At 37.4% G+C, this 14,532-nt stretch overlaps 1 protein-coding gene across 1 annotated transcript; it reads right to left on the reverse strand.

Moving 5' to 3' along the window:
• Positions 1 to 4,144: 4,144 nt before the first annotated feature.
• On the reverse strand, positions 4,145 to 10,698 carry LOC140235646 (ER membrane protein complex subunit 5-like). The gene is made up of 4 exons (XM_072315656.1): positions 10,583 to 10,698; positions 8,012 to 8,064; positions 7,387 to 7,490; positions 4,145 to 6,399 (listed from the first exon to the last, which is right to left on the reverse strand). The coding sequence occupies exons 1-4, from the start codon at positions 10,656 to 10,658 to the stop codon at positions 6,303 to 6,305; spliced, it is 330 nt and encodes a 109-aa protein (XP_072171757.1). The 5' UTR covers positions 10,659 to 10,698; the 3' UTR covers positions 4,145 to 6,302.
• Positions 10,699 to 14,532: the final 3,834 nt, after the last annotated feature.

Below are 14,532 nucleotides of genomic sequence, written 5' to 3' on the forward strand. Positions count from 1 at the left end.
TTTTTTTTTTGGGGGGGGGGGTTTCCTGCTGGCTCCTTGGGAGCCTTCTAAACTTTGATCTGTGAAGGTTGTTAGCCCTGTGTCTCTTCTCGCTGCAGACATCTGATTTCTTTCTCACCAATTGAGCCATTCCTGCTTTCTGTTGTGAGTGAAAGTGTCCAAGGCAACCGTCTTTTCCATTCTCCACAGCTCAACATTTATTTCCCATTGTGAGAGACTCACATGAACAAAGCCAGGTAGATATCTAGGCACATTTTGTACTGAGGTGTGGCGATTACAAACTAGGAAAAGCCCACCCACCTTTTGGCTGTGCTGGCTTGTAATGATTATAAAGAAGATTTATAGTGTTATTGCAGTTAAGAATTTCATTAATCACTTTCTTGAATATTTGAATATTTGTGTTACTGGTGGTTTTGCAAACTTAATAAGGCCATGTACAATGTATTCATCGCTGTTTTATAGGTATATGTGATTATTATCACACTCCATGAAATGTGTTGGTAATTGGTGAAGATTTTATCGGAAAATAATATCCTGTCATTTTTTTTTTTTTTTTTAACTTCCATTCCTCATGTTTTGTGCTGTTTCCAGTCCTAAGTGCAAAACAAAAATTATCCACGTCAGATGATACATGTATACACGTTTTTGCACCTCGGGTGGGAAGGTGTGTGCATAGATTGTTTGAAATCTGACTAGCTCGATATATATCAAGGTATTAAAGGTTAAAGTCACTACAAGCACAAGTGGAAAGCCTTCATATCCACCAGCCAGTTATGACTGGAACAGTGTACAGGTAGACCTTGGGTTTTTTAGTATTTTATGTACAAGGGAAAGTCAGCCATGTAACTTGCAACCTTTCTTCATCACAGAGATAGGAGCTAGATTTCCATGTTCTGCACTACTTCACAGCACAAGCTGTTGGCAGGATGAGGTGTGACCTGCAGAAGTTTTTAGGTTTCAATAGATTTTAATGTTGATATAGGTTTGTTCATGGGATGGGGGGTACAAACTTTCCAGGTTTGTCCTCTAACTATGTGGTATAATATCTCCCATTGCGTAGCTCATGGCTGTATTTTCAGAATCAAATGTTGTTCTGTGCGTTGGGGTGGACCAGAAATGTACATGTAGTATGTACTGTCACTTTTGATCAACATGAAAAGCACCTGTTCTAGTAACCTTTTTCACCCTCATCATTCATGCTTCTCAGATTTTCCACCACCAAAATCCTGCTCGACCTTTTTTTTTTTAATTTTTTTTTTTAAATATTATTATTAAAGCATTTGATGGAATATTCATATAAGAGGGATATGCGTTTTCTTGAAACCCAAAAAGCCAGATGTGGTCCCATATGTGAAAACTTACACAAACATTATCAGTGGTTTTATTTGGTTTTTCTCTTTTAAATCTGTTGCATTGATGAAAAACTCGCCAGCCGGACCCTTAATGCATTCTCTGTCAACCAAGTTGTTTGTTTTGTTTGTTTGTTTTTTAATGACTATTGTAATAAGCTTGTGTTACCTCTAATGCCAGCTTGTGTGGTGAAATCATTCTTGGTCACAAGTGTCGAGGGCAAAAGCAAACTTCAGAAGTCATAATTTCTACACCATTTCGAGAGCAGGCCATTGTACTTGCAGCTCTTCTTTACTCTTCTTGTAGGTACATCAAGCTTTTTCCATGTACATAAAACTTTGATACACACGCTAGAGATCCTTGAGTTTGCCAGCCTGCAAAATGTCAGAACTTTGGAAATCCTCCATTTTGTTTTTGTTTTTTCATTGTGTAAATAGTATCACTAGTCTCTTGTCAATGCTTCACCATTTTTTGATGATGTTATTATGAAGGTACACCCTGATCATGACAAATACTGATAGCACCACATTCTTTGATGTTTTGATGGTTTTACTGTAAAAGGAGAAAAAAAACAAGAAGTATTACACTGTTGAATGACTATTGTTATGAAAATGAAATTAAGATGAACAACCTTTTGCTTTAAAATGCTTTTTGTTAGCCTATTTAAATGATGTTTTAGAAGTGGTAGTGTTGATGTCATTGGCAATAGCACATTTGGTGTAATAAAGTATTTTACATGAAATGAAGATGAAAGTTTTTTAGCTGTGTGCTTGTTCTGCCTTGTCTCTGATCCTGTGTATGATATTGGTACTACTTTTAATGTGGCTTGTGTGAGTATGATACTAGTACTACAATGTGCTTGTTTCATCCCCTTAGAAACAGTCTCTCGACAAGAATATGTTTCAACATCAATTCTGAGCTGAAATGTGCAGTACTTATTGTACACAAAAACAACTGCGTTGTACACCCATGTAATTCAAAGAATGTATTATGCACATACCCACACACACACACACGCACACACGCACACACGCACGCGCGCACACATACACACACACATACATGCACACACACACACACACACACACACACACACACAGAGACATCAGTTTATATTGCAGTGTGTGTCACACGCCAATTTAGTCGGCCCCAAGTCTGCCACCAAAATGTTTTGGCTATACAGTTAAGTAAAGAGAGAACTGTAATACATGTACAGCAAATGTTGATAAAACAAACCTCAGCTAGTATGGGATGACTTTTCGGTGAAACTACCTGTATTTCCTTCATGCTCTTTGTCCATGATAATGAAGTTTTGTCAGTCTTGATAACTGATTCTGAAAATCCAGGTGTGTAGGCTTTTATTGGAAGTTCAGATTTGGCCACTTAATTAAACAGCATATGTACTGTATTAGTCTTCAAATGTAATTCAGAGGTGACTGTATTAGCATTACAATGTGTCAAGGTCTACCAATGGAGTTCCAGTGTTACCCACACATGGTTGTTATCTGTAGCAGATGTATGAGATTTGAATTGAAGCTTTATACTGTATGTGACCTTGCATCACAAAACCAACAAAAAGTTGCCAGACATGGATTTTGAGTTAAAGGGCAAATTCTGAAAGAGCAGACTCTTAAGCTTTGAAATGATGTATAACTCTATTCAAATGGACTCCTAACCCATCTACATATTGGAAAGAATTGCACATACTCTGGAAAAATGTAAACTGAGAAAAGAGGCTCTAAAGTACACTGTCTATTCAAGGGCTTAATCTTTACAAAACCACACCAGCTGTGCAATGAATAGGACCCCCCCCAAAAAAAAAAACAACAAAACAAAACAAAACAAAACAAAACAAACCCAAAACAAAACAAAAACAAACAAAAAACAGGATGTAAGTCACCAGAGCAACAACGATGGAGGGATTACTAGTATTAGATCAAGCTAAAATTAAGCATGTTCCATCAACATATACTGACCATGATTCCTGCCAACTTTCAAAGCAGTAGTATTCTTTCGAAAGATTAGAGTTGAAAGTGAAGAGTGTGCAACGGATTTTCAAGAAATGATAAGGAGCCTCCAAGACATACTTGATCTCACTACTTTACAACATAAGTGCTGTAGAAAAACTGCTGAAAACACACTTTCCCGTTCATTCTATATTCTCAAACTTAGGAATACTGTAGAAGAATAGCTCTTTCAGAAAATACTAAAAACTCATGATTGACTTGGTTGACTCGTTTCACCATTTTTATTTTTATTTATTTATTTTTTTGTCCTCGCATAAAATCAAGGGGTGCAACTTTCTTTGTGTTTTGTGATGCACGGTCACATAAAATTCCTGTACCTATACATTGTATAGTCATCATATTTTTGTGCCCTTGTCATTCTAAAATAGACTAAAAAACATGGAAACAAGGTCTTTTCACATTCTGGCCCAATCCCTATGGAGCAGCCTTCCTGAAGACACAAAGAAGTGAAGATGATGGTGATGATAATGATGATGATTATGATGGTGATGATGACGACGACAATTATGATGGTGATGATGCTGATGATGATAGTGATGATAATGGTGATGACTTTGTTGCTTGTAATAGTGACATGAAGAACCCTAACTTTCTATTGACAAACTATTCAGTGATCGTTCACTAACAAGCCACATTTCAGAAGACTCGACAAACTCCTTTGCCACACACTAGAACATTGCCTCATTCAATGTCCCCTTACACTTTAGTCTTACCCTCCGCCAGTTAAAAATTAAACTGATAGATAACAGATAATGATAGAGACATAATCACTGTGATATCCACCAAAAATTTATTTCTACAGTACATAAACAAGTCAACTTCATTTGCGCTGATTTTGTGTGACATACAATTCAATATTTGATTGAGATGAAGCTCTGCTTGCTCCAACTGAACTTGGAAATTGCACATTAGCTGAACTCTTTTTGATATTCAAGTCAGAACAAATCCAGCTACACTCTGAATTGTTCTGAAAAACTGAAAGGGGAAAAAAAGGAGACAAAAACTTGAATCATAATACTGTAAAAGCTGTTCTTTTTGTGAGGGTTTAATTTTCATTGTTGGGCCTCCAATTTACCAACGTGAGAAAATATCGCCACACATCCTAGGCTATGTACCGGTACCCATACTAGTATCTTTGTGCACTTACGACAGCCTAGGCGTAAAATCACAAAAACAGTTTGCAAAAATGTCTGTGACCTGCTCATGCACAAAAATATCTGTACCTATAACAGCTTGTACAGTTCTAATGATAACTTGACATGTGCATGCCCCCCCCAAAAAAAAAAACAAACAACAACAACAAACAAACAAACAAAGACAAAAATAAACAACCAATCAAACCTGCTCACTCATTTGAAACTGAGAACCCAGCAGGAAACTTGAGTTCAAATAACTAGTTGACTACCCTTGACAGCTATGAGGCAAAAGCGTACAGAATACATAGGTGTATGAATGGCGACTTGCAATAAGTTCTTCATCCCTTTCAAAACCCACAAACGCATAAATATGTACCATGGATCAGAAATGACAAGAAGTACATTATGCCCAATCCAATTGGGACAGTACTTTTTGTGTAGACTTCATAAAAGCATTCACGTATTGCTGAATTTAGTGACATATTCAAGGGATGTAACTAGTACAACAACCAACCTGGACAAGTATGTCTACAATGTATAATATCAAATGGGTTAGTCAAAGACCGGTTAGTGATTGGCTAAACACAGTCATGCATTCATTATGTTCACCCATGGGCGAACATTCTTGTAATGTTCTCCCATGGGAAAACATTTTCACATAACAAAAAGGCATAGGACCGTGCGCGCACAGTGAATTAGGCTCTGCGCTGCGCGAGCGAGCGATCGAGTGCATTGTGCTGGTGGTTCGGTTGACGTTGACGTACGTATTTTGACGTATTTGACTAACCCATATAATATAACAGATGATGACTTTTGTTGTCGGGAACATGTACCAAACGTTTCACCCTCAGGGTCTGAAATGCTATTTCGGGAGGCTATAAGTCCCTTGACGTCCCTCAATAGCATTTCAAACCCTTCGGGTGGAACATTCGGTATGTTCCCTCCCCCGCCAGTCATCATCTATATAATGTACTATGTTTACCTCTGCTAAAAGAAAGAAATTAAAACAAAAATCAGGTTCACAATGATCTGAAGCATTGGATGACGCGTTGTGTGCATTCCAAACCACAAAGGCATCTCTAATTTCACTCAATTCCATCATGAAATCGGTCCTACAGTACCTCTAATGAAGGAGATACTGGGAAATCCCCATCTGCCCCTTGCATTTCAGTCACCTCAATGGATACACAGTATCGGGGCAATTGCAATTATTTCTTGGACTTGGTTTCTGATACAGTGTAAAGTGAGAATATAATAACAAGGTTATTGTCACAGTTTGTAATTCCCTGTTATATAACAAGGTTGCCCTGTACATATACCCTTTAATAGCTATCATTAACTACCAAGGGCACTTTTGTGCAAGATTAAAGTGATTCTTTACCATTATGGGTGACCATACTGAAATAATTTAGTGTATTTGGCCTGGTGATTACATGTTAACTGGTTAGAGTGCACGTCAGGTCATCTAAGCTATTCTTGGCAGTTACCAGGTATTCACATACATTGTACGTTGCAGTTATGTAACAGAGAATCTTTGTTTTCCTTGGCACTGGTTTCATTACACAACATTCACTGTACAATGTACCTCCAGCACTTGCACGGGTCTGTAAAAATTTGGTTATGAAATATCAATAGACAAATTTGGGAACCAATCCTCCACTGATTTCTTGGGTAGCCCGCAAAGTCTTTTATTGGGGCTAGAGTGAAAAGTTTGTCATCTGTGGAGGATCTCAGGTTAGAGAGTCCTGTTTTGTATGGGTCAATGAGAATCGGCAAGGGACTGCGGTGGTCAGCCATGCTGGTTGCCCGCTGGACTTCGATGCAAGACCTGTCCACGGTGTGAGAAGGTGAAAAAGGATGGCCGGTTTCCAAGTGTGTCCATGGACCTAGATGAATCAGGTGGCAGAAAAACAGATATATTCATATTCAAAATGGATCTCAACCTTCTATTTAAACATCAACTCCTACAAAAGAAATGTGGAACACATTTATATAACCTTGTATCTTTTAAGTGGGTATTCATCATGACTTTTACTTTGCAAATGTCAGACAAGTGAATGATACAAATTCACTATTCAAAGACAAGTTCACCTTCGTTAATATAAGGATTGAGAGAATGTAGCAATATTAGTAGAACACATCAGTGAAAGTTTGAAGAAAATTGGACAATCCGTTCAAAAGTTATGAATTTTTGAAGTTTTTGTGCAGTCACCGCTGGATGAGAAGACTACTGCAGTGTATGATGTCATATGCGTACAACAATATAAGGAAAATATAAAGAGAATTTCACAAAATTTCATCTTTTGAAAAAAGTACACATTCCCTTGACTCGTTACTGACATATGTTGTGGGTAATATTATTCCCATTGCCTTTAGAAAGAGGCAAGTCAAGTGCTCTTTTATTATGTGAAAATTATTCTTATCACTTTTATTAAGTGAAAATATGTTGAATTTTCTTTACATTTTCTTTATACTGTTGTACTCATATGACATCACGAGCCTTAGTAGTCTCCTCATCCAGCGGTTCCAACACAAAAATTTTAAAAATTCATAACTTTTGCATCGATTGTCCAATTTTCCTCAAACTTTCACTGATGTGTTCTACTAATATTGCTGCATTCTCTCAATCCTTATGTTTATGAAGGTGAACTTGTCCTTTCAGAATATGGAAAAAAACAAACAAACATAAACATCCTCATGAGAATATGAAATAGGAAATTTATCATTTACACACAGAAATATAATATATATGACCAGTAGAAAAAATGGACTAATGTACAGCCCTGTAGCGCCTACACATGTTTTAAAAATCAGTTATGACATACAACATAAAAAGGACCATTTATCTGGTGAAATGATAACTATCTACTCACTTTGTTTCTAATTCCACCGTAGCTCGTATTTCTCTAAACTTTCCTGCAACGTTGATGACTCCGTAGCAAGTGATGAGCAGACTAACAATACACTGGACAAAAATCTGCAAAAGAGGGGGAGGGTTGTCAAAAATTAGATGTTTCCTGTAACCAAAATGTATACTAACACTGATCTACTGATAATCATGTACTTACACTTTTGTATAAATATTTGTATCAAAGTTCTTGTGATCTTAATTTGAATCATCTGCCTTGTACTCTGCTTCTTTCTCAAGGAAAATCATAAAATAAAAAGATATAGATAGCTATGTTTGAGCACCTACAGTACATAAAGAGGTACAAAAAAAAATGTTGAACCAATAGCACTAATCAAGTTTCATCAACTATAATCAAGTACTGGTACTAAAGAGAAATGTATGTATTTTCAGGATCGTCTGGACCTCTCGAAAATAGGACAATGCACTCTCCAGAGTATGTGGACATTAAACTAACAACAGCAGACCAGACTACTAGCATTATCTCCACAGTACTAGCTCCAGAAACATTGCTTTTCTTGTCATTCATCATGACTACTACTAGACAACCTTAATAATTTGATTCATCAATGTGACAGCTTAAAACTTACATCTGTTGGCAACCTGGTAAATTCTTGTTCCGTCAGTCGCAGGTAGGATCGATCTGAAGAACAGAAACGCAAAACTGGTAATGCCATGGAAGACTGTCTACTTTTCTAGTGACTCCATCATCTCATTAAATTCCCTGCAAATCAATCTTGCAGTCGGGAAGATAGAACATTTCTTAGAAGGGCTCAAAATTCATCATGGACTTTGCTTGCACATCATCAAAGGGTCTACCAAGCAGCTGCTACGAAGAGACTTTGCAGCTTGCTGATGTGATTTGCTCAGATGATGAGTTGTTTTGGAGTATTTTGAAATCAAAAGCATAGAATAGTTTCAATTGTAGTGCACAAATTTTATTAAAGAACAGCCCTTCACTTTCAGCACTGTTGAGTGTGGGAAGGCAGAATGTTACATTGACGTCATTGTACATGACGATGTATCTTGCCCTTGGAATCATTTTTTTTTTTTTTTTTTTTTACAGAAAGCTGCAAGTAATTTACTCTAGCATGGAGGACTGATGGATATTGCTGTGGCCCGATTCATCGATTATCAATAATCAATTATGAAAACTTATGTAGCAATCATGATCGGGTAAGCTCTGAAATTGTGGACTGATAGTGAACAATTTTGGGTAATATTTCTCATTTCAGTTGTTACCAAACTGAAATTGTGTTATAAAAGCATTAAGTTTTGTATTTTACACACTTGTTATGCATACAGCATGTGTATGACAACCTTTTATTTTCCCTAGTCATGCTTGCTTGTGCACTTCAAAAATTCTTGTAAAAAACATAAGTTTGTGGGAGAAAAAGCGAGGAAAAGTAAGATTTAATAGTGCTAGGCCTACATGTAGTTGCAGGCTCCATGGAATTGTTGGAAAAAAAAAATATCATGCTATGACTCTTATTTTGATGCTGAACCTGCAACACTAGCAACAAAATTATAATCTCAAACTTTGAAGTTTATCCTTTTCAAACCAAGTTGAGTCTTATTGAGGCTTCATCTGCACTAGACTCTAGAAGAAAGTAGGAGAATGAACTGGAGACATAACCGTCATACGTCATCGCATAGGACATAAAAAAGCGGCGACATGATAATGGCATACTATAGCGGTGATTTGGCAAAGTTGATACTCCTCCCAGTTCCAATCCAAAAATTTAAAAGGTGGCCTCCAGAGTCCAAGTTAGAGTCCCGAGTCTATATAGACCAGTTTAAATTTGGAAGTGAGCATTGCCATTGGACTAGCTACATGCAGCCGCTGTCGCGAAGCGACAGGGCTGCACGGCTACTCCTTCGCAGACGTTGTCATTTTTCAGTGGTGGTTGTGCGACTCCTTCATGAATATCTTTTTTAATCGTGGAAAACTAAAATATAAGGAATCCCCGTAATCTATGATAATCATCCAATAATCGGTATGCGTATTTTTTTTTAATTACGTCAAAAACCTACCGAAATAAGTCCTTAAAATCAGGTCTGTGAGCGTCCGTATTGCTTCACTCCTCATCTTCTGCGTGTTATTGAATGGCAATCACTCTCCTATGCTACAACGTAGGTAGTCGGAGGTAGTCGGAGTGACGTCATATCATGAGAGCAGCACGCGCGGAAATACATGGTAGAAGACGACAAGCTTTATATACGTAACACACGAAACGCACGGGCGTACGTAAAATGCTAACACCGTACCTAGGGTTGAGCGTTCGTGGCTGTTCGTTTATTTTGTGAATCATCGCACAATCTACTCCGAAAAATTCAACAATAAGGTTTGGATACCAACAAAACACCAAATTCAACTCAACCATAAGCAATATACGATATAGGTGGGTGGTATTACTGTTAAAATCAAACAAAATAAAAGACATTTTTGTGGTCTTGCCGTCAAAAGCGACAGTCGTTTACGTACGTTTAAACACTAGTACATGTCAGACTGCTGTGCTGTGCACAGCGGTCTGGTCAGGCTACCATTGGACATACATTTGTACTACACCTGGCTCTGATAAGACTAAACTCACGAAGACTAAGATAAGAGGAAAACATGCGTGACTCTGTCCTTCCTCGAATGGGATAGGACATTAGATATCATTATTGTAATATTGGATTCGATATTCTTTAATAATCCTAACACTTTCTTACAGTGTACGTGTATCTCTGTTCTCGAATCTTCTAACACAGAAACTCTATTTGTTATTTCTATTTCCTGATTTCTACATTCATTTGATTTGATTTGCAGGCTTTGCATATAAATTTACTGCAAAACAACATCTGATTCTTAAATTTGCTTCCTGAAACAGCCAAAGAAGAACACTCCAGCAGATCCTGAGAACAGCACGCTGCAGACAGCGTAGGCTTCTAGTGTATTTCAAAGTTCAAGCACTCGCTCACTGGTAAATCAATCAATCCCCGTATGAAACTACAACTGTAATGCATTGCGGACGCAACATAAATCTCTACACGACGGACTACAGTACAGCACAGGCAAACATCCGCCACCGAATTAGAACTGGTAGGAAATTTCGATATCTGAGCTATCAAAACATAATTTTCTGTCAAAATAAATCATAAAGTGATGTATTCCTTACGTTGAGCCGCCGAATATGCTGCATGGGCAAGTCCTATAATGCCAAATAAGACAATAAAATGACTTGATCCGGCCATTGTGTCGAGAGGTTCCTCAAAATCAATCAAGCGAATGGAAACCGTGTGTTACATACGTACATCTCTCGATAGACAAGTGTACTTTTCAATAATTACAAGTGATGATAACGAACGATGCACTTGCTGAGTAACTCGTGTTGTACAATCATCGACCACGCTCTAAAAATAATCCTATCGAAGAGTTTAATCACAAAACGGGTAAGCATCGATAAAAAGAAATAAAAAGAACAAGTCCATCATCATATTGAGCCAAATAAAACCTTTCCAGTGATACATCAAGTGCTACATACCAAGAAATGTTTTTGGTGTTATGATTAAAAAAAGACAAATCCCATATTACATTGTCCACATCTGAATCGCAAAAGTCTTAAAATTTTAAAAGTTTTGATGTTGGAATCATTGGATCAGGACTCCGGGAGACTACTAGACTTCATTTCCTGATCCAGTGGTTCCAATACTGGCAAAATGTTAAAAATTCACAACTTTGCATCGATTGTCCGATTTTACTCAAAGTTTCACTGATGTGTTCTACTAATGTTGCTGCTTTCACTCAATCCACATTGCTCTTTGGGTTTTGATTTCCTTTAACGGTCATATGTGGACTTTAAGTATGGTTTGGTCTTCAAAGTAAATTGAAATAAATACAATATTTGATAGACAGATGATAAGTTTATTCGAAATTACACATGAGGGATAAGAAAGACATTGTATTGAATTCTAATGAACACAATAGTCACATAAATAAACATTTTCTCTGTTCTGGTAAATTCCTGCTTCAGATCTACAACTAAGATTATGATGGAATCTAATTATTAGTTGGTAGACCTCCATGGCAAGAATATCATACTTTGCGTGTAATTTTAGTGTGGCCAAGTCGGAAGTGGAATAAGAGTCTATGTTCCACGTGTGAATGTGTATTGGACCTGATGATACCGGATCAGATCAACGCGTGACCTAGAATGAGCTTCAAATAATAATGGTAATAATAATAATAATAATAATAATAATAATAATAATAATAATAATAATAATAATAATAATAATAATAAAAAACAAGGATAGCGTTTTTGTAGGCACTAAATGTCGCTGCGAGCGAACCCTCGAAGCCACAAAGATTGTTGGAGGGTTTTGTTCAACTATATTGCGCACACATGCCAGTCTTATTGTCGTCTAGGATCTAACCGCTTGCCCCACTTTTTTTTTTCTTTTTTTACCCCGGAAGTCAAGGTGGCACCAGAAAATATTGCTCTGGAGGCCCTTTTCTTCTCTCTTTTTGCTTGTCAGCTGATGAAATCCGGTTCAGGCGCGGTGGAGCACCCCAATTTGCATCTCATTATGGCCCCGTTCTATTTGAATTTCCAACGGGCATCCACGGCTGCCCGAAACTGTGTGCATGAAAAAGTCAAATCTTTACCTTCTCCTTGTGCCGCTATGCGTGCCGCTAATAAACTCAAACTTCCCACACTATCTAAGTTTTTAAAAACCTTCCTTTTGATGAAAAAAGTATGAAATTTGCTGCACTAGAACTTGAGATATTAAAATAACGTTTTGAAAATCACCTCTCGCAAAACATGCTCTCTGTTTTTTTCCGACTGGACTATGGCCGGGCTGCAATGTTTCCGAAATTGGCAACATAAGTTCATCAGGCCTCAATCCATACATGGTGAAAGATTTCGCTTGGTTCCACCTGTACTTTTTGAGAAATCAACTTGTTTCTACAGGGTTTGGAATAGAAAATTGTAGTCAGCGAAACATTTGAAAATGACGTCATTTCTTTTCCCGTAATAGTGGGCATGCGTGATACGTGAGATTCAGGATTTCGTGCTCATTGTTGGTTTGCATGTGACGCAGTCAATTTTGCTGAGTGTCGCACGACGGTCGACCAAAGAGTATATCAGAAGCTAAACTTCTATACTCTTTGGCAGTGACTGCTGAGCTGCTGCCGCGCACGCTGCATGCAGCAATGCGTTGTGTGTGCTGTGACATGCAACGCTACAGTGGCATGCAACGCTACAGTGACGCGATTATACATGGGACCGACCTGTACGCTTTGCGTTCGTGTCATTTTTGACATCACCTTCTGTTTTTTTTTTTTCCGACACAACCATGGCCGGGAATATTACGGTATGAAATTTAAAATGCAATCAGATAAATAAATTTCTGTGTACTTTGTTCGAATGGCGCTTTGGTTCCGCAATCACACTTCGTGAATTTTAGGATGATTTTCGAGGCATATTTTTGGTAATTTTGCTCGCCAGGTTTTCGCTAAAATTTCACATTTTATCATTGTCAAATCCTTTAATATGTTATATGTGCATATTCGGACATGTTTTCAAATTCAAACTAACTCAGTTTTAATCCGAAAATAGGTTTCCTTAAATTGTTATTAGCTTGAGAAGTTGTTTTTATACTTTTTCTCAACTACGCGAGTACATGTTGTTTACTTTATGCAAATGAGGCTCGGCTGCCGATGGATTTCTGCGAGATAATTGGGGTGCTCCACCGCGCCTGGGTTCAAGTGGCACCAGAAATAATCAAACTGCCCTCACTTTTAAAAAAAGTAGCGCCGTCCCTGAAAGTCAGCAGTTTAGTAGTTATACCAGTATCACTTTCAGCCACGTGGAGAAAGGCATTGAGAAAGAGTGAAATAATAATATAATCACAAATGTCAATCAGATGAGAGTCTACTGACACTAATTACTTCCACAGTAATAATATATCCCTTTCATTAATTTATTTACTTATATTCAGCTTCTCCTCATTTCATCCGTGTGCATAATTATATGACATATGTATGTTTTTATTTCTATTTCATCATATTTATTTATGTACGATTTTTTTATTCTTTTGTCTACTATAAATTACTCAGTAGGCCCCTCTATCTATCTATTTATATTATTATTATATCTATTATCATTAATATTACTATTATCATTATTGCTATTACTACTATTATCATTATTATTATAATCATCATCATTATCATTATCGTTATCATTATCAGTATTGTTATAATTATCATTATTTTGATCGAGATAATGCAATCAATCGCATCCCTATAGCCACGACCACTCCTACACCTCCAGTGACCTAATTGGTCAAAATATTAATCAGGGAGGTGTCACATACTGATCAGGCCCCCCCCCCCCCCCCCCGGTCAAATGAAACTACATGACTGTATAAGTACATGATAACGGGGCACCGCTGTCACGAGTATAAAATTATCCAGGTGTTTTTTTTTTTTTTTCTTCTTCTTTTTTTTTTGGTGAGGTTTTAGATTCTCTTACCACATTTATTGCTATCCATATCCATACGGAGTAAACCATGTAATGGCAATAAAAATATAATGGTGATGAAAATATTAAATGACAGGGAGCCTATTCTGCCGATAGGCGACTGCAAGGTTGCAATAATCTGTACAGGAAGACAATTTCTTAAAATCTTATTACCTAGACCTTCCTTGAAATAAGTTTTCCCGCATGTTGAGCACTCATAAGTATCAAGAAATACGCATATTATCATAATCATTGATACACTTTCCCTATAGAAAGCTTTGTATTTAGACGGAATGATTTGACTTACGCCATCTTTTGCCGTGGCATGCCTCTCGACTTTTCGGATGTGCACGCAGAGTAATGAGCCCCGCCTACCTTCAGCACGTGAACGATAAGGTGTAATAAATATTCCAGCAATAATTATAATACGAGAGTGTTCACTCGACAGCAGTACATGACCTTGTACCAGGAGGTGCTTGTATGTGCACCGGGAAAATAGAAGTGTAAAGTTATTGTAGCTGCCGTGTTAGCTCGAAAGCCGTAATTCTTTCGTGCATTGATCAATTTGAAAGTGAACTTGTCAATTCTTCTTGTTGAAA

This window comes from Diadema setosum, chromosome 12 (genome assembly GCF_964275005.1).
Source record: "Diadema setosum chromosome 12, eeDiaSeto1, whole genome shotgun sequence".
NCBI lineage: Eukaryota > Metazoa > Echinodermata > Echinoidea > Diadematoida > Diadematidae > Diadema > Diadema setosum.

What these genes read in the sequence shown, in the direction of transcription:
- LOC140235646 (XM_072315656.1), bottom strand. Translation starts at nt 10,658, where the DNA reads ATGGCCGGATCAAGTCATTTTATTGTCTTATTTGGCATTATAGGACTT. An exon ending in TTACCAGGTTGCCAACAGAT is followed by an intron (nt 7,491 to 8,011) that starts GTAAGTTTTAAG and finishes CCTCTTTTGCAG; the next exon opens with ATTTTTGTCCAGTGTATTGT. An exon ending in ACGGTGGAATTAGAAACAAA is followed by an intron (nt 6,400 to 7,386) that starts GTGAGTAGATAG and finishes TGATTCATCTAG; the next exon opens with GTCCATGGACACACTTGGAA.